Genomic DNA, 21,422 nt, shown 5'->3' on the forward strand with positions numbered 1-21,422 from the left:
CAGTGCATGTTCCAACCTATGCACAAGTCCACCTGGTGCAGTTCCTCTCCAAATAACATCTCTTGATCGAGACTTTGGTTAAAGTCCAGGTATGTTGTTTAAATTGCTCAGGTTTCTAGAGTCTTTTCTGTTTTGTTTGAGTCTTTTTTGAGTCTCTCATGTTCTTCTTTCGGATATGAGGAAAGTCTAGAGTCTAGGTTATGGTTGTCAAATTATGACAATCATAGGGTTTAAGGGTAGTGTTCAGACATTGTTAAGTCTGAGGTCATTCTTTGCAGTTGTTTTGTAAAGAGTAGAGTCTTGTTTCTTATCGTGAACATAAATTGTTTCTTGTGTTCCAAGTCATTCTATAGAGACGTGTTATCCATAGTCAGAGTTTGTTTGAGTTTGGATATCAGAAGAACTTATGTCTTGGGTGATGTCAACATCACAATGTGCTATTATCCTGGAAGAATGTCTAGGAATATGCATGCGAAGTTTGAAAAAGCGACATTATTGTCTAAAGTGGAAGTTCAAACATAATGTGGATTAGAATGGGCAGGTTCTGATCTGGATGTTAGTAATGTGTTCTGGCAATACATAATTACTTTCATAATGAAGACTTCACTTCGTGAATATGACTATGAAGACAAAAGTTCTATGATCTGATCAACATAGCTGAAGATAAAGGAGGATTCTTTCTGTTCAAAATAAAGGAGCATGTTAATCAATGTGTAAGATTGAGAAACATCATATCAAGAAGGATTTCAAATTTTCTTAAGTAGACCATGATCTGATACAAACATGGTAAGGTTATGCTCAACAAAGTACAAGAAGTGGCAGTTCTTTATGTTGAGATTGTGGCAACCTCTCTATGTGTGCTTCTAATGTCAAGAGGTCATCAGTTGATCATTTATGGAGGAGATAAGTTGGTTGACAAGGGTCTGTTGCAGAAAGAGATATGAACCTTGTGGAATATACTGGTAGTACTAATGACAGACACAATGTCATAACATCAAATTTCTGGTGTGAGTATTTAATGTAAAGGAGCAATATTGCCATAATGAGTGTGTTCAGCAGGATAGTTGAACAGAGGGTGCTCTCTTGAAGATATGAAGATGCGTCTTATATTTTCCATTCATCATTACAAGTTTATTCCTTGAAGAAGCCCAGACTATCTCAGATAGGGATCTTGGTCAAAAATACTTTAACATCATGAAGAAAATGTGACATTATTGTCAATTATCTGTGAATGGTTGAATCTAACCATGTGCAACTAGAATCCACAATTATTTCTCTACACTGATGAGGTAGCTGTATGTCTACAAGTGTTGAGAGATTCTTCACGGTTACGTTAAACAGTCTCAAGGTGTTCAGAACAACAGAAGTCTATGTCTATGACTAGTGAGTCAGAAGAGTAAGTGGGGAGTCTATTACTTGGTTCATAGGATGCTTTACCTGAATATTTTGAAGAATCTTGAGCTATGTGCTTAAAGGGAAGAAAAGTGACAATGTCTGACAGGATGTCATGACATGTTTAAAGACATTGAATCTTCTAAGTCAAGCAAGGAAATCTGTCTCGAAGTTTATCTACACATCAGTGGTCGGTGTAAAGTACAATCAATGACTATGCATGCACTGGTATTTCAAGATAACTCCTATCAGAAAAACAGTCAAAAATTGCTTTGGAAAGAGTAATTGCTTTTGGAACTGTTTCCTAATTAACCGTTTGACCGTTGAACAATACCAAGGACCATCGTTATTTCCTATAATCTCCAATGGCTATATAATGGCGTCTCCACAGATTATAGAAATCAAACTCTCTCAAGATGTCATTCGTGTGTGTCCTTATGAGTCGTGTCTGGGTTTGGTATTGTAATGGGTTGCTTTACCAAAACCTGTCCAGAAAAAGAAAAACACGGGCTAGGGATGTTGGTTGTCTCTACCATGGGTTTTTCTGCAATAGCAACAAAGATGTTCCATCATATACAGCCTTCAGTATAGGAACCATTTTCGTTGTGATTTATGATCTGAGTTATAAACACAATTGTGGTTTGTGTTCTGAGTTACTAGGACTGGTGGGCAGTTTTCACTCAAGTCCTCTCTCAGGCTCTAAGCTAGGATTTGGTTTCTAGTTCAAGACTGAGTAAAGGTTCTCTTATGCCACCAGTGGTCCTCAGGGACAAAGGCCTTCTCCCATCATTTTCCTCATGTACATCAGTGTTGCATGAAAGTGTTCCACTGCATATTATGACATCGGACAATTCTTTGTCATATTATGTCTAAAAAGGGGGAGAGGAATATCATCTTCTGATTTTTCTACTGTAAAAAGAAATAAAGGATTAGCATATTGAAGATGTTATGATATGGTTCAAGACCTGAAGAATAGAGAATTAAAATTATGTTCTTCCTTGTTGTCTTGAAAGTTGAAGCATTTATGTTTTGCTGCATTTTTAATGAATGTATAGTTTTAGCCAAAATATGCCAAAGGTGGAGATTGTTGGTGCTTTTATTAGCTGATTGGCATCTATGTTTGGCTAAAACATAATAGCAGCAAAAATATAATACAATGTGTAATCTTGCAAATATAAAAGAACAAAATAGGTACAAGCAAGTTGTATGGAATGTCATGACTTCAACCATGACATGACGCCTGCAGAACTGGAATGAAGATTCAGTTTAATTCTCAACAGATACAGAATATTCTGTGAATATTATGTAATCCTATGTGGCACAAATTTAAAGGTCAAAAGAATCAAGTCAGAATATTGAAGAATCAGATCAGAAGATTGAAGATTCAACAGTTTCTAATTTAGGAGATAAATTAGAAAACTTATGATTAAAAGACCTTGATTGTAGTAGAAGATATATGTAGATTTGTAACAGCAAGGAGTGCTGCGATTTGTAAGCCCAAACCCAATTAGGAATAGGTTATAAATAGAAACCTTTGTATCCTAGTTATAAAATATATAGAAAACCGAAAACAGAAAAGATGTAGTCATTAGGGTTTCTATAGGTAGACCACCCAGATTGTGGGATGGCTGCCATGTCCTTCTCGAAACCTGTAGGTAAAAGAACGGTTTGCAAAGGATCGCATTCTCCCCAAAGAAAATTAAGAACTTATTGGGCTAAGCAACTCTCAATTTGAAACAATTGCCTTAGTCACTTTAACAGATTTTCACAAGATAATGCACACATATGGTTTAGCATGATACAAAAATGGTAAAAAGATTGTTGGTCTCTTGCATTTTGTAAACGGTGGAAGGCTTTCCTCACAATGGTTAAAGGCTAACTGATCCAACAATTAATATGTACCATAAAGAAACTTCCAATGGAATTTACTAGCAACTTAAGTTTCATATTCATATCAAGAGTTTGGGAATGAAATAATTTTACCTATTTTGTCGCTTTTCAAAAAAAAAATATCTATCATTACCATTCAAATGCATGTTGCTCCATTGTTGATACTCTCATTGCTCCACTTGAGCTTTTCTTTGTGTTCTAGGTACTACTCATTCCAAATTGGGGAAAATAAAACTTTGAAACTGAAATACGAATAACACAACACAAGATAAAAACTCAAAATATCATTAGTCAATTAAAACTATCCATCCGTCCATATCATCTGCATCTGCACCTCCCCCCCCCCCCCGCACAGGAAAAGGTTTGGACTTCGGCTAACCATAGTAAATGGAATAACCTTCCCGGGCTGGGGAAGTCCGTTCCTCAGGAGTCGCAGACAAATTCCTATTGGTGTGAGAGGATAAAAGAAGGAAGTTTGTTGAAATGAAACACTAATGAGGGAGTTTTGGGTATTTTTTTAAAAAACAGAATTTTTCGCGTCACCGCGACGCGACTACTAGCTCCTGCGCCGCGCCAAACCTACTGTTTGGGCTCCGCGGCGCAACCACATACCTCCGCGACACGACTTCGCGAAAATTTGAAATTTTTAAAAAAAAACTGGGGTTATACACCCCCTCATTCGTATCTGGTTCAGACTTCCTCTACCAATTATTTTTAACTGATGATGATATAAATGCAAAGCAATAAAAGAAAAACTTACGGTGTTGGGTTGCCTCCCAACAAGCGCTTTGTTTAACGTCGTTCAAGCTCGACGGTCGACACTTTCAAGGGGTCAAAAGTGAGAGTGTGCACACCTCTCTTTCAACCTCCCCTCGAGATAAACCTTTAATTGTTTTCCATTAACGGTCCAACTTTCATTAGTCTTAAGATCCTCCACCATAATGGCTCCATAATTGCACACCTATTTTACCACATAGGGTCCCCACCACTTTGACTTAAACTTACTCGGAAATAACTTGAGTCTTGAATTACACAAGAGCACCATTTGTCCAACTTGAAAGTCTTTGTGGCGGACGTTTATATCATGATATGCCTTCACCTTGTCTTTGTGAACTAGATTTGCCACCTCCATGATTTCCTCCTCGGTGGAATCGATTCAGAAAATGTCATGCTTGTCCTTAGGGTGCTTCATGGCTTCAAAAATATTAAACGTTACCTTTTCATCTTGCACCCTTACTTTCATAAGCCCGTCATTAATATCAATCATCATTCAGCGGTCTTCATGAATGTTCTTCCAAGAATTAATGGTACATCCCGATCCTCCTCCATGTCAACTACCACAAAGTCCACCGGAAACAAGAATTTGCCTGCCTTTACTAGCATGTACCGAGCAACTCAATACGGTGAAGTGATAAACTTATCGGCTAGTTACAAAGTCATCCTAGTAGGCTTCATCACAATATTCCCCAATATTTTGACAATGTATAAAGGGTTTAAATTGATGCTAGACCCCAAATTAATCAACCCATTACCAGTGTAGTTACCTCCAATCGTTACCGCCAGGGTAACTCGTTCTGGATCAGATTCCTTTCTTGGGGTAGTTTTTTTTATTACGGCATTAAAACGGGTATCAAGCAAAATTGTCTCTTCATCTGTGTACCTCTTTTTCTTTGTGAGAATATTCTTCATGAATTTAGCCTACTTGGGCATTTGCTCCAATGCTTTGGCAAATGGAATATTTATATGAAGTTGTTTAAATATGTCCATAAATCGAGCGTAGCACCTTGCATTTTCCTTTGTTGACGGAGCATGGGGATAAGGGAGATTTTGACTTGGAATCACATTATTCGCCATCTTTTCCTTGGCACTTTTTCTCCTCCCATTGTTCCTTTTCTCCACTTTCTCACTTTTTTTCTTCGTCGTCTCTTTTTTTACTTCTTCTGCAATAATTTCATCTTCTTTACTTCCCTCCCTTTGATTTTCAACTACAACCTCTATTTCATCATTACCCTTATCTTCTTCAATTTCTCCATTACTTCCCTTAGGTCTAGTCCTAATCACCACTGCTTTGCAATGTTCTTTAGGATTTGCTTCAGTATTTGCAGAAAAAGATGAACTTGATTGGTTTACCGCAATTTGCTTGGAAAGTTGGCCCACTTGAGTTTTGAGATTTTTTATGGCCGCTTCTTGATTTTTCTGATTGGCCATTGACATTTGCATGAATTAGACGTTCCCCCTTGCTGTTATTGTTGCGGTTGAGTGTAAGGTTGAAAGGAATTTTGTTGATAACCTTGGTTGTTGGATCTTTGTTGATAACCTTGGTTATTATTCCTTTGCTAATATGGTGAAGGATTCTGATATTGATTATGCCTTTGACCCTGATTATTGTTCATATAATTAACTTCTTCTTCCATAACCGGTGGGAAAAATCTAGTTTGATGCTCACATTTGCATAACTCACAACATGCTACTTGATAACTATTAGAAACTCCATTTAGCTCCTTGAGTTGTTGTGGTAGCTTAGACATTTGTTGAGTCAAAAGTTCCACTTGTGATGTCAATAGTTTATTTAGTGCGAGAATAGCATCACTATTATTCAACTCTAAGATTCCTGGTTTCTTGTCCCTGGTGGTGCGGTCATGATTACCTTGGCGGTCGTTTAAAGCCATGCGCTCAATAATTTGAGTAGCTTAAATGGGTGTCTTAGACATAAGAGAACCACCAGCTGTGGCATCCAAAAGTGTTTTATTAACTGGAGTGAGACCATTTAGGAACATGTGAATTTGATCAACCTCTGCAAAACCATGTCCTTTGCACTTCCTCAGCATAGCCTTGTATCTCTCCCAAGCTTCATTCAATGATTCACTGCTACCTTGAGAAAATACCACAATGGCTGTTTTTGCATCAAAGAATCGATTTTTAGAGTAAAATCTTTCCAAGAATTTTTCTTCCAAGGTATTCCAATCAGTCATAATAGCCTCGGGTTGATCAAGATACCAATCCTTTGCTTTAGATAGCAAAGAGTGTGGGAACAATCTCTTAAATAATGTTTCTTCATCAGCTTGAGCAACCCCCGTAGTACCCGCTAACTCATATAATCGAGTGAGATTAGTATATGGGTCTTCATGATCCAATCCAGCGAATGGACTAGCACAAATCAACTGTAGAATACCTGTTTTTAATTCAGACGTCCTCTCGTTGGTGGCAGTTCTGGCGAACTGAGGATTCAATCTTGGACTATTTGCACATGGAGCGGTAGCGGCCATCGTGACAACCGTGGGTTATATGATGACTTCTACCTTGTCTTCCATAAAGATCTCGTCAAGGAATAATCCGTCTGCCGACTCGTCAATTGTTTCTAGATCTTGTGATGATGTTGGGATTTCTCTGTCTCGTGCCTTTGCTATCTTTGCTCTCTTCCATGCTTTACTATTGAGTTTCCTAAATGTTATTTCAATCTCTAGATCAAAAAGAAGTTGATCGTTGGGAACTTTGCAGCGCATACACTGAATTCTGCAAAACTAACAAACAAGTAAAACAACAAGATTACACTAAAGTACATGAAAAGTCAAAATTATGAGACTATTGCAATGCGTGCAATATTGACACTAATCCTTGACAACGACGCCAGTTTGTTGAAAGTATTTTTGGGTAAAAATTTTCTATATATCGTATCCACAAGAATTGGTTTAATATCACTGTCGTTCTATAGTCAGATTATTTTGAGTGAGTAAAAATAGTTGGTTTTGTTGTATTATTCTAAATTTACTTTTAAACCTAAACTATTATTAAAACTAGAATGCGGAGAATTGGTTAACAATGAAAGAAATATGTTGAGCTTTAGGGTTCATCAACCTATTCCTGTGCAATTTATTAATTAAATTATAAGTGAACCATCGTTTGAATTATTATCTTCACTTATCCTCAAAATTGAGCTCATGTCTAATGATCAAGTTAGATAATCTTTCACCGTTATGATATTCGATCTCTCAGAATATCAATATCAATAAGAGTAATAAAGCATGATAATTATGAAAACTCATTCATAATTTCATCTCTGCAAATTATGAATGAATCAATATAGTAACCTAGGGCAAAAGTTTGAACCTTTTCTTTCGATAAAAGATTCAACAATAATTTATCATAAAAACAAGGTTTCTTATTGATAATAAATTCAAACAATTGTTTACAAGAATTAATAAATGGTATTGCATGAGGTTAAATACTACCTTAAACTCAACACAAGAGGATTAGCTTTCCATAGATATGACGAACACACAAGGTTTAATGGAAGTATTTATCTTGATCAAAAGAATTTCTTCAATAGGGATAGAATCCACCTTCAATTGTTGCTCTCTGCTTTAGAATCAGATTTCTCTCTTAATTTGGTTCACCAAAACACCACTTATGACGACAAGGGCTTCTTTTTATAATAAAACTTCCTGATACGCCGTGTCCGCGGAGAGGCTCGAAGTACCGCGGCGCGGCCTCAAGACAGAGGGTTTGGCGCGGCGCGTCTCCAACTTCCCGCGGAGCGCCTTGCTTTATCTTGCCTTTTTATCTTGCTTCTGATTCTTCCAGCTTCATTTCCTCTTCACACTCTTGTAAGTCTACTTTTCAGCTCCAAACCTGCATTAATAGTACCCCAAGTGATTCGATTTGCTTCACAACTTGAACTAAACTTATAAAGTTCAATTCTTACTGGAAAACCCATGAAACTATCAGAATTTGCTTAAGTTTAGAACATAAAAGAGTTATGCTAACACACGAAAATACCATTAATTCACTCCTAATACTCACAACTAAATCTTCACTCTCAGCTATCACCTGCACGTTACCAGTATAAAGGCAATGGCGAAACAAAAGAAAGAGTGAGATATCAAACCATATAAATAAAGTTATGATAAACAATATATTCAGGTTATAAGTCATAAAATATCACTTCGCTGTATAATTCTTACCGTTCAATTCACCTCGCTATTTCAACCAAAACAATTTAATTCGCATTCAAAGTCACACAATTTTATAAGCATACAAAATGAAATGAGACTCGATAAGTGCAAATGCATGTGGTATCCAGGGCTTCAGCCTCCATCGCCAATTACCAATTATTAGAGGCATTCCAACAGGCATAAGCCTTCGTCATTGTTTCGCCAAATCCAGGCCGTCACCGAAAATGCAATTTATGCGACACAATGAAATGTAACATCATAACAAAAATCATAAAAACTCATCGCGAGGCATGCGCCTATATCACCGGAAAATATCAATAATCATTGACATTACATCGTCACTTCATTTTCCTGCACTTCACAACAATTCATAAAAATTCATTGCATCACAGCCTCACAAAAAACATCGCGAGAACAACAGTTAGCGGATTATTCCTAAAACGATCCTAATATTATTTCTAACTGCTATATTCTTCTGTCTGCTATTGTTTTCGCATGGCAAGGTGGTTCTGCTAACGAAAGTGACACTGCTAACTATTATGCAAATATTACAAAAATTGTTATTAATATTACTCTTCTATTTTCATTGTTACTATTTTATACCTGCTATATTAATTCATACTAATATCTACTATTGTATCTAAAAGCTTATCTGCTAATCTTTTCAATTCTTATTAATCTGATTCCATGGCTAATTTAGCTCTGCATTGTATCTATTAAGGTATTTAATTAAGGGAAATAATATATTTTGAACTGAGGCCCTCGTCCCCCAAACTATGGCCCTCGTCCCACTAGGGACACTCCCCCTTTGCCACTAGGGCGCCTGCCCCATTACCCTGGGTTGCCCGTCCCACAAAATTGTGGGACACTCGTCCCACCTCCTCCAAATGGGACGCCCGTCCCTTCACCATGGCCCCCCGCCACCAAATAATTTTTTTCTTCATCCTGTGCTATATTTTCTTCGTTCATTTTAATCAACCAACCCAGAAATTATTGTTCCAGTCTCAGAATTTAACAACACAACATCACACAAAAATCATCGACCAGGGATATTTTCAATTCACCATAATCACAACACAAAACAGTTATTTAAGAATTAACACAGTAACAAATTCATATGCAATTTTTCCAACACAATCACAACATAGCAAACACCCAAAATTATACCAAATCAAAGATAAAATTACAACCCCAAACCCCACATACGGTTCATCATATCCCTATTTATAGAGCAAGAACCTCACCCTTACCTTGGCTTGGAGACCGCTCTAAAATTCGTTTCTCTGATCAGAATCATCCAATTGCTCTTCGTGCCTTTTCTGCTTCTCTCTCAAAACCATTGTTCTTGTTCTGCTATCCTCTATTTCTTTTTCTCCTCCACAACAACTTTTTTGTACCAAACCTTGTTCAAAACCCTTATTCCTGATAACATATATTTTTCTTTTTACTGCCACTCCAATTTTCCACTTTATCCCATTATCAAAATATTATTATTTTCTCATAAACTCCTTAATGGGCCTATTCCCTGCACACCTCCAATTTACTAATTCTCACACAACAGCCAAAGCAACTTAATTAAATAAATAATCCAATATAATAATATTATTTCTTATATTATTTCTCCGATTAAACCGACTAATTTACCCGACTATATTTATATTATGAAAATACACATTAATATTTAAAAAAATATCGCTATTAAACTGTTACACATTTTAACAAAAATGTTTATTTATTAACTCAACAATTACATTCATATCCATAATTTATTTAATATTGTTAAAAAAACTTAAATTATATGATATTTTGTAATTAATTGATAAAATTTTACTATAAACGGGCACATGTACGAGTATTGAGATACCCATAGAATACAGGTATAAATATTGGTGACGCATATTTGGACTCGGAGACGAAGATATTTTCAAACTGCGAATATAACAACAGATACTATAATACCATGCCCAAACTCTACCCATTAGTATCTCTAGCTTAGGTTAGGGGGAATCCAAAAAAAATATTATAGGTAATAAAAAAAATTATTACACAGCATAAAGCAAAAATATATATTTTTTTTGCTATTCGCACCGGTTTCGACCCACCATATGTGAGCTACTAATCCGGCTCTTGCGTAGAGGTATGAGCACTGACCAAGCAAGATTGTTCCACCTGAGAATCGAACTCGGTATTTCCCAAATATGTCCTTGGACGGGGCTCCTTGCCAATAGAGCTCAACCAAAGCGAAAATAACTTATATTACCGGAGTAAAGTAACCATATTTAATAAATTTAATAGACAACTTTTAAAATAAAATCTCTTTATTTACTTATCTGCTGCCATAAATAAATTATCGAGTTAATTTAGAAAAAAGTGGCTATGCCTATGAATGGAGTAAACAGGAGTGAGTTAAGATTTGTATGTTCCACAATTTGGGCTCTCTCCTCCACCCAACCACCCACTCTCCTCCATGCGGCACACGGATCTGTAGTATCCTTCTAACTTGTTTTTATCGGACCCTATCATGAACCAATCATCAATTCTTATACTTGTTTGGAAACCACTTGACTCTTATCGTAGGGGTTTTCCATTTTACCTAGAATTTTCTTTTCCATGGAATTAGGGTTCTAGTCAAAACTCAAAAGTCCTTTCAGCTTGAACCTTTTTTGGAAATGAATATGTTATTGTATTTTTGATCATCATGCATTATTTGTTCATAATATTATTATTAACATGATTTTTTTTATATGCAGGGTAATTTTAGCATTTCAACTATCTTTTCATTACATTAACTAGTAGAAGACCCGTGCGTCCGCACGGGTAAATCAAATCTTAAGATGAATAATGTATTACAAACGTAAAAAATGAAGTTTAAAAATTCGAATGAGAAATATTAATTTAAAATTTACAAAACATAATATAAATGAAATGTAAAAAAAAGAATATGGAAGTGCAATAATCATTCATATCTTAGATCATTCGATAAAGCTGAGTTATTTATTATAAAATTACTACTAATTGAAATATTTATCAAATCAACATGATAAATTTAATATTTCTAATAATTATAAATATTTATAAATATGACTATTAACTATAAATATTTATAAATATCACTGATAACTACTAATATGTACCAATATTTTGTTGATTAAAATAAAAAAAAGATTGTGGCGATAATAACCCGTAAAATTAGTAAATTTCAATAATAAAATTCATAAGAGTTGTTAAAATTTATAAATAACATTCTCATTCTTTCCTTAGATGTTCACATTCTAGCATGAATGATAAAATATATTATATCAATCAAATTTTTTTCAAAAACAAATACTAATTTTGTTTCTATTTTTCATATTTTCTTTCAATATATTAATGATAAAATTCATATCTCGATAAGTTTTAAAAAAATAATATATCATATTGAAAGAAAAACAAAAAGAGTGCACAGTGCTAGTTACAAATGAAACAACACATTTTAATCATGACCATGTTTTATCATTACATGTTAAACAACCCTCTTGTACAATTTTTATACTCTGAACATCAGAATCATATATCATCCCATTTTTTCAATCAATTGGTAGAACCATCTTTGCCCAGAATCATATATCATCCCATTTTTTCAATCAATTGGTAGAACCATCTTTGCCCAAATCCATTTTCCATCATACCCTGCCGTAACCATGTAACCATAAACCTTAATTGTAATGTCCCTTGTATCTTCACAAATGTGTCCCACACTACACCATGATTTCAACTTAAATAATTCCACTATGAAGATCCAATCTTTTAGTAATGAATAAGCCACAAAAACCAATGGTTAATTATTACTACGGATTTATATATATATATATATATATATATATGAGGAGGGATATTCTTACTCCAAGAGTAAGTTATCAAGACTTACTCCTCATCATGACAATTGATTCTTCTCAATCTAATGGTTAAAATTAATGAGTATTACTTTTCTCTCTCCATATTTAATTACTTAATAATTTTAACCATTAGATTGAAAAGAATCAATGGTCATGATGAGGAGTAAGTCTTGATAACTTACTTCTGGAGTAAGAACATCCCAATTCTATTTGATATATAAATGTCACCAGATTGTTTCAAAATTGGAAATGCCAACACCGCTCGAATATGTATAACCAACATCGCTCGAATAAGTATAAGCCATTAACAGTGATTAAATAATAGACACTGAGATATACAATTATAATCCATGGCATCCTATTTAGAAGTCAGAACAAATAAATATTAATGCTCACAAATTGGAAATTAAGCTTTTTTGGATTATGTAAACATCCTCAGAATCCATAATTTTTATTTAAATATACATTGTTTTCCTAGCATGACTTGTAATTATTTGGAAAAATTAATGATCCAGATAACATTCATATAAAAGTCTTCACAGACATTCTGTTTAGAAATAATTTCAGAGATGAGTTTTCATATAACTTATGCAACTTATATGGTTAATTTGTATATATTATTCTTTTTCATGGCAAATTACAGTTAATCTAATTGATATAATATAGATTCCAAGAAGGTAAAGCACTATTATACCTATATTGCATTAGAATATATATTTAAATGGTTTTAATATATAGATCTAAATTGAACCAAAAGAACATATAGACTACTAAACTATTCCAGGCCACAAACAAAGTGAAGAAGAAAAAAAAGAAAAAAAGGTGACCATTTATGAATTTCAGAATCATTAATTCATTATATTAATTAAAAGTTTCTTTCAAGTAAATGTAATTAGTAGTCAAATATTAAAGTTTGATTTAAACTTGATAGTTTAGGTTCTTGCCAATCCCAATTTCACATCTTCTGTTATCAATTTAACAAACAATTCAAAAACAACTTTTATTATATGGATATTGTAGAAAAATAGTAGGTTGAAAAGTACTACACCAGATATTATTATGGATATTGCAGAAAAATAATAAGGCCTCATAGCATCATAAACTCAGCATCTGATATATTTAGAGCTAGGCAGCATATAAAACATAAGTATAAAAACACACACAAGACAGAAAAAGTTATAAACAAATATAAAATTATGAATAGTATTAAAAACCAAAACATCAAATGCACTTAAACATCACTTTCCTAGATATCCATAGGCAATACAATCTCTGCAGAAAGTAGAAATGCATTACAAAGGAAAGTCATTAAAAAGTACAAACACGAGAAAGATCAAGAAATTCAGCTACTTGAAACTGACAGAGTAGAAAACCAAGAAAACTGAAAACAGAAGGAATAAGTCTATTGGCTTAAAAAGATAATACTACAGTCTAAGTAGGCAAACTTGTATTTGAAAAAGTAACTAAAGTAAAGAGTATTTAGTTTGAATACTTGTTTCTATCGCATTCAGCTTTCCATAAGACTTGCTATAGGCATGTAATGACTGCATTGAAGAATCACATTCAGCTCTGCATGAAAAATAAAGTCAGAATCATATCATAAAAGTGAAAAGTGTAGAAAATAGAGTGGGATGGTTTAATGAAATGGTGGCTTGACAACACTTTTCAAGCAACTGCATTATAAAATACTATAAAATACATGGAAATGTACTGCTTAGAAGATTATGCTAAGTTAAAAAAATGAATTGTAATGATTTAAAATAAACTCAAGAAATATGACAATTGACAATAAAACACATGGTGTAAATGTGGATTATGCCGGCGAATCCATGTTCCAACTACTGGGAAATATCGGCGAAACAACAAAACACACTTATGAATAAAGCGAATTCTTAGAAACACACTTTAAGCACCTTTTATGATCTATGTTCATGATAAGGAATTATTTTAGATGACAGAACATGTATTGTTGGTAGAATATTCAACTAATTCTGACCTTACACTTCCAATCGAGAAAAGAACTTGTGTTAAATTGCATTGTAGCACCTGAAAAAATTATTTATCAGAATTCAGAATGGTAGGATTTTAGAAACAAAAGCACACAAGCAGATAAGGGCACCTAAACTTTGACTAACTTTTTTCTGAATCAATTCCCCCAGTTCCCTCTTTAAAGTTGAGTAAGTTTTGGCTAATTCTGGTTTCATGAAAAATACCAGATACCCAACATTTTTAGGTGACCATCCTGTCAAAAGAACCATATCACCATATGTCAAAGCACAATGAGTAGTTAAAAGGAATTAACAGGTATAAATAATAAAGAGCTCATCGAGGGAAGACGTGATGAAAAAACATAGTAGGAACTTACCAGTCCACCTTTGGATATGTTCTTGCCAAATAAGAGCAACATAGAATCAGGTACACCAGTTGAATCTCTAAAAAATACTGTATTCACTTTAATCTTTTCATTCAACACTAACCACAGGTATGGAATTTTGGGTACACTTCCATTTACAGAGTTCTACACGATGCAGCACCAAAACTTTAGAACTTTAGTTATCTATTAAAAACAAAAGTAAACATGAATGTAAAATTTAAAAACATATAAATATAAAAAAAGAATAACATGATACCGCAATTTTCCATACATTTTGTTTGGGCCGTAAGTCGCAAATCATGATAGAAGGCCTTGACATGTCTGAAAGCAAGATCTGTGACAAAATCAAATAAAAACACAAAGAATGAAACTTTCATGGAAATAGTAACGACAACAAACAAAGAATAACCTTTTGATTCACAACATACCAACTGATGAAAGGTCGAGAAATATTCATTCTGTTTTGACCGATGGAACAATCATCATCATCGATGAAATTCATTAACCGTCAAGACAATGATATGAATTTATGATGATTGCTACTGTTGTTATTCACCTTCAAGACCAGAAACTATAAAAACCGTAAAACAAAACCAAATGAAAATAAAAATTGCAGAACAATGATTCAAAACTAAAATTATAAATCAAATAAAAACATGGAAACTTCCCTCTTTAAACTTGAAGCCATGATTGAGATTTCTCTTTCTTAGATGAGCTGTGACGGTGGTCGACGATAGGATTCGCCAAAACCAACAACTATTCGGTTCATTTGGAAGGGAATGAGATGGGGATAATGAATATGAGATTAGTTTCGTAATCGGAGGTGGTTATGGTCGTATAGAGGGTGGAGAAAGTGGCTGCGGCGCTTTGGGAAAGGAAAGAGAGACGAGAGAAGAGAGGGAGGCGATAGGGTTTGTCTGGGTGAAAGAGACGAGAGAGAGTGTGAAATTTGTGTTTGGAGAGAGAAATAGAACTATGAAATGAGAGGGCTAGTAGTGCATAGTTGAGTAAATGTGTAAGAAGAGAATTGCTTTACCCGGTTAATGGTGTGTAGTCCTGAAAATTTGAAAAAAAGAGTGTGCCACTTGGATGAATGGGTTAATATTATTGGTTGAAATTAATCCATTTAGTAAATTACGATAAGGGGCAAATCTTAGTGATAATTAAAATACAAAGAAGGGTATTTTAGGCGGTTATGTGGCATCTTCTATTCTTAGTTAGGTAGTTGATTTCCAATTCAACTTTGGGAGATTTTGACATTTTCTTAAATGTTTGGGAGCCCTCCATTACATCTCTCAACATTCCCTACTTGCTTATCTTCACCTTTGATTATTCTTCCCAGTAATTCCTACCTTCCATATGGACCCCGGAGAAAGATAAACAGGATAACAGCTATTTCTGCAGATGCAGGGAATGTTGAACCATCCTCTCCTTCTGGATCAAACAACCCTCTTTCACTTGTTTTCGACATACCTCGTGCCATTTGGAGGCAAACTACACGTCCATTAACCGATTTTGGGTTTGGTGGTAGGAGCATTTGGGAAGGTGGCGTTGGTCTCTTTCTGGTTTCCGGTGCAGTTCTTTTTGCACTTAGTTTAGCATGGTTGAAGGGTTTCCAAATACGATCCAGGTTCAACAAGTACACAGCAACATTTGAGTTTTCTCAGGCTTCTGGTATATCTACTGGAACACCCGTGAGGATCCGAGGGGTGACTATTGGTGATGTCGTTCGTATCAATCCTTCCTTAACAAGCATTGAAGCAGTTGTTGAGGTGCCTTTTCATATCATAATTTTGTTTCACTTCTCCTACCCTAACATCCCGGTTTTGCTTTATTGACTGATTTTGGATCCTTTTGTAGATTGAAGATGATAAAACAATCATACCACGTAATTCATTGGTTGAAGTTAACCAGTTAGGTCTTCTTATGGAGACTATAATTGACATTACTCCTCGACACCCCATTCCAACACCTTCCGCTGGACCTCTTGACCATGAATGCCATAAAGAAGGTCTCATTGTGTGTGATAGACAAAAGATTAAGGGTTACCAAGGGGTAATTTTGGATGCATTGGTTGGGATATTTACCCGTCTTGGCCGAGATGTAGAGAAAATTGGTATTGCCGACACCTATTCATTGGCTGAAAGAGCTGCCTCTGTTATTGAAGAAGCAAAACCACTTCTTACAAAGGTTTGATGTAATTTTCTTAAGCTAATGTGCTCGATTGGCAGTAATACATCCTCTAGAATAGACTCTTGTATCAAAAAAAAAATTCTTGTCAATTATAACTTGACCGTTGCATAACATTGATTTACTCAATATATTACAACATCGTTTGTTCATCTTTTAGAATTCTTTGTTTGAAATATTTAGTTTGAGAATCAAATTTTAATTTCTGCTGTTATATTGTAAGAAACTTATTCTACAAACTTAACATATGGAGCATACACTAACACATCTGTCTTATACTCCTCTTTTTACCAATCAAATAACTACAGCAAAAGGAAATGTTTTCAGTATAAAATCATTTGGTCACATCCAAATTCTCATGGACATATTATGGATTTGAACTATTTTTTTTATCATTCAGTAAAAGTTAAATACTATTGTATTTCTTCATGATTATGAGCGATTTACTAATAATTGATAAGAAGAATGATAGTAAGATCATATACATACTCTGATGTCTTAATAAGGGCCTACTTATATATGGTACTCATGCATTTTGTGTGTGTTTGATGTTTCCTTTTCTATTATTCTACTATTATATATGCTCATACCTATATTTCCCTTTGCTGTAGTGATATCTCAGATCAAAGCCATGGCTGAAGATCTTCAACCTTTGCTGGCTGATGTCCGTGATAGTGGTCTATTGAAGGAAGTTAAGAATTTAACTCGAAGCCTTACACAAGCCTCTGATGATTTGAGGTTGATGTGTAAACCTCTTTGGCTCTTATTTTATCTCTAATTTGGCCTGCATGTATATACATAGCACTGTAGCATGTTAATGTTAGAATAGGAGATGACATTGTGCTTGTCAACATGGATCAACAATTGAGGTGGTAAGAGTATGTGGTTACAACTTGTAACATGTCTTACTTTCACTTTCACCTGCAAATGGACGCGCAAACTGTCATGATGAGTTGCTTCATGGAATCCTATCTCAAATGTTTGGTGAATGGATGTCCCAAGCAGGGGATGGAAGGGATGACATGGGCTGAGTTTTGATTTGATTCCTCTCACAATGATCAAGTATTAACAAGAAATTACAAATGTGCAATAATGTGGACCAATTGCTATTAGAAAGGGATTTAACTTTGGAGGAGCTTAAGTACAGCTATGTAGTGCTCAAAACCCAATGAAACTGCAGGCAGATTGCAAAAGGAGGGAAGTCAAAGTTGGAGTAGGTGAGATTGTGTATTGTGGACACAACCTTATAGGATGAAGTTGCTGCCAGCCGCTGAAATGAAAAGCTCAGTCCAAATTTTTATGGTCCGTATGCAGTGGGAGAAAAGGTGGATCAGAGAGCTTATAAGTTACATCTACCAACTCATGCAAGAGTCCACTCAGTATTCCATGTGTCATGACTAATAACTGAAGAAGCCGATTACTGCCAATGATCCTTGTTAGGGAACTCCCCCTTTCCTAATGGAAGATTGGGAGTTACAAGTGGCTCCCTTGGAGGTGTTGTGGTTACTGAATAGAACACAACAAGTGTTGATAAAAAGGAAGGATTTACTCAGCCATTAGAATACTTGGGAAGTAAGCACTGTGATTGATCAGGTCTTTCCTTAATTCCACCTCGAGGATAAGGTGAGTCTAGTTTTGGGGGATAGGGAGGCAGGTTATTGTTAGGCCTATCATTAAACATGTGTTTAAGTGAAGTGAAGGGGTGCTTGGAGAGGAGTAGGCCAATATAATGTACAATAGGAATGACTGAAGGAGGAATAACAGAATTGACAGGTGGCCATCGGGGATCGGACAGAGAGATAAGAGGAATATTTGAGAGGAATAAAATAGAATGTGGGTAAGGAATAATAGATAAGTATTTTTGGTGAGGCAGAGCCAAGAGTTGTGGTCTCGATCTTTGGGAAGCACACCCTGCCATTTTATCATATTTTATTTATTCCATTTGCTTAACCTTGAATTCTCAGTTTTCTATTAGTTCTGTTTTCAATTTTTCTTGTTGTATTAAGTAATACTCTTACAAAGTAAACATGTAACTCTTACGAGTAAGTTGTGGGGAAATTTGATGTGTTAATCTCGACTCTCAAGTTTGACAGTTTTGGGTGCGTGCGTGCAAAAAAAAAAGAAAAAAGAATGGAGAGAAAATGTCACCTGTCCTTGCATTCTGTTATTTTGCAGTCATTATACTCATTATTTTCACTTTCATAAAACTTAATATTCTTGAACTATAATGGTTAGCATATGATACCTCTCTTTTTGTTTTGCAACTAATGTAAAGCATCCAATGGTTATGCAGAAGGGCACATTCATCAATTATGACCCCAGAGAACACTGAACTGATCCAAAAGTCCATATACACTCTCATATTTACCCTGAAAAATATTAAGGTAGAACCTAAACTTAGAATGAAAAATATATGATTATTAATAAGAATGTTTTGGTATTTTATTGATTGCTTTTTGTTGTTTCAATCTTGCAGAATGTTAGCTCTGACATTATGGGCTTCACTGGTGATGAAGCTACACGAAAGAATTTGAAGCTACTAATTAAGTCTCTCAGCAGGTTATTGTGAAGTCAAATTCCAATCATAATAGGGCATAATACAAATAGTTTATTTCCAATGTTTTTCATCAATCACAACATTGAAGGGGGAACAGTAATCTGTGGCTGTTATAGTTGATTCTAAGTTCTGGTATTTCCTATAGTTCTTGCACTTGCATTGTGTCCTGATAAAAATGTATCTTTCCCGATTTTGAATGAAGTGTAGATGGCAGGTGATTGCTCTGAGCATATCCTTGTTTTACTATTTAATTTGTGTGATCTATTTGTTTAGCATGGCGGTAAATGTTAATAGTCGTCATTTTTTAGTACTCAGCTAAAATGAACGCTGAAGAGAGTGAGAGGTTATGGGCTTATGTTATTCCTTATGGTTTTTCTTTGACGAGTTATCAATTGTATTTATCTTTCAAATCAAAAGAATTTGGGGATTGGTTTTTCCACCCTTTGTGTTTCTCATCCACCACAGAGAAATTACAATATTGCCCCAAAATTTTGAATTTTATTTTCCAGACACTCTAAATGGGAAATGTAAAGGCTAAAAAAATTTGGAGATTAGAATCTAGACCCACCCCTTGCAACACCAAACCCATATCTCAATATCAGATCAAAACAACGTTGAAATAATTTTAATTTCAATTTCTTATTTCAACATTAGTTAGTCTTAAATTGAATCTTAATGTTGATTTTATATTCGAGGCGTTTTATGATCAATTCATATGGTCCTAGGTTCCTCGGCCATGGAGTGCGTATGGTTACATCTAATGATTTTATAGTGTCACATTTTTATATGACACTAGATGCAGAGGAAAAGTCACTTAAATTAGCTCATTAGGAGATATTAGAAGAGGAGCAGGTAAGGGAGGACCATGTTGTTGATGTGTTGTTGAATTGTCAACGTATTGTAGTCATTGGAGGAACGAACATAGAAATAAGAGCTCTCATGGGATGACCACTATGTAGGCCATGATCCTAGAGGCATAACATGTTTTACAGTGTAGGAGGCACATAGGGAACTGAGGGTTAGATATCGAATAATCATAAAATTTTAATAATTTGTATTATGGTTTGTATTTTGTTAATAATGATGTTTGATTTTTTTAATAAAAAAATTATGCACGATATAACATTCTAACCACCATCTTGACTTAATATATATTGTATTTTAATTATATGACACATGCTTATGATTTGATTTAATAGCATTTATGTATATGTTATATATCATGTTTATTAAAAATAATGTCATTATTTTTAAAAATTTAGTAAATAACTTACTGTTTAGAGGTTGGGTTTTGAGATTGTTATCCAGACTCACCCTTAAGTTTATCCGGAGATTAATATCCGAATATATTTTGAGGATAATGAGGGTGCCTTTATGAGAAATTCATTTGTTGTTAAATATGTACATTTGGATTTTATTCTCCGAACACACGAAAGACATTTTTTTAGTCTTACAAGGGTGGCTGATAATCGTGGGAAAAGCAATGGCAAAAAATGATCCATGATTTTTTTGGGTTTTTTTCTTTATCCACCTCCCTATGGGGGTCACTTCCAGCGAAAACCCCACTTTACCCCTGCTTCGAAAATGCATTTCCGAAATTTTTTTTTTTCTAAATTTTTCCAGATTTCGGAAGTACACTTCCGAAAAAATCCAAAAAATTAAGATTTTGATTAATTCGGAGATGCATCTCCGAAAAACTAAAAAAAATTTAAAAATCCCAAAAATAAAAAATTTTAGGATATTAATTAATTCACATATCATAAATTTGATATAATTTATGAGTAATGAATAATAATAATTATATATTTTGATATAATTTATGAGTTATGAATAATAATTATTATATATTTCTATTCTGATTCATATTTTAAAATTTAAAATAATTTTAATTAAAAAAATTAAAATAATTTTACTTACAAAATGAGTTATAATTTTTTATTTATATATTTATATATTTATAATAATTATTATATATTTATATATTTACAAAAAAATTAAAAAAATGAGTGTTTTAATTTATATATTTATATATTTATATAATAATTATTATATATTAATTATAAATATATTTATATAATAATTATAAAAATTAAAAAAAATGAGTGTTTTAATTTATAATAATTATTATATATTTATATATTTATATAATAATTAATATATATTTATATATTTCACTTACAAAATTAATAATA

General features: G+C 34.0%; 1 protein-coding gene and 1 long non-coding RNA gene across 6 annotated transcripts; one reads left to right on the top strand and one right to left on the bottom strand.

Moving 5' to 3' along the window:
* The first annotated feature begins 10,600 nt into the window (after positions 1–10,600).
* On the top strand, positions 10,601–19,481 carry LOC131656846 (protein TRIGALACTOSYLDIACYLGLYCEROL 2, chloroplastic-like). Of its 4 annotated transcripts, none has more exons than XM_058926434.1 (7): positions 10,603–10,807; positions 10,985–11,022; positions 15,712–16,255; positions 16,344–16,673; positions 17,296–17,411; positions 18,967–19,057; positions 19,150–19,481. In XM_058926434.1, exons 3-7 carry the CDS (start codon positions 15,752–15,754, stop codon positions 19,240–19,242), a joined length of 1,134 nt encoding a protein of 377 aa, XP_058782417.1. In that variant the 5' UTR covers positions 10,603–10,807; positions 10,985–11,022; positions 15,712–15,751; the 3' UTR covers positions 19,243–19,481. The 4 variants fall into 4 exon arrangements, with proteins under 4 accessions (XP_058782420.1, XP_058782417.1, XP_058782418.1 ...); XM_058926435.1 differs by having other exon boundaries at positions 10,619–10,721; XM_058926436.1 differs by having other exon boundaries at positions 10,654–10,718.
* Positions 13,610–15,462, bottom strand: LOC131656847 (uncharacterized). 2 transcript variants are annotated; one of them, XR_009300331.1, is made up of 6 exons: positions 14,912–15,462; positions 14,755–14,817; positions 14,475–14,627; positions 14,245–14,351; positions 14,106–14,155; positions 13,610–13,678 (listed from the first exon to the last, which is right to left on the bottom strand). It is a non-coding gene; the product is annotated as an uncharacterized LOC131656847 (long non-coding RNA). The 2 variants fall into 2 exon arrangements; XR_009300332.1 differs by having other exon boundaries at positions 14,475–14,666.
* Positions 19,482–21,422: the final 1,941 nt, after the last annotated feature.

Source organism: Vicia villosa, linkage group LG3 (genome assembly GCF_029867415.1).
Source record: "Vicia villosa cultivar HV-30 ecotype Madison, WI linkage group LG3, Vvil1.0, whole genome shotgun sequence".
Classification (NCBI taxonomy): Eukaryota; Viridiplantae; Streptophyta; class Magnoliopsida; order Fabales; family Fabaceae; genus Vicia; species Vicia villosa.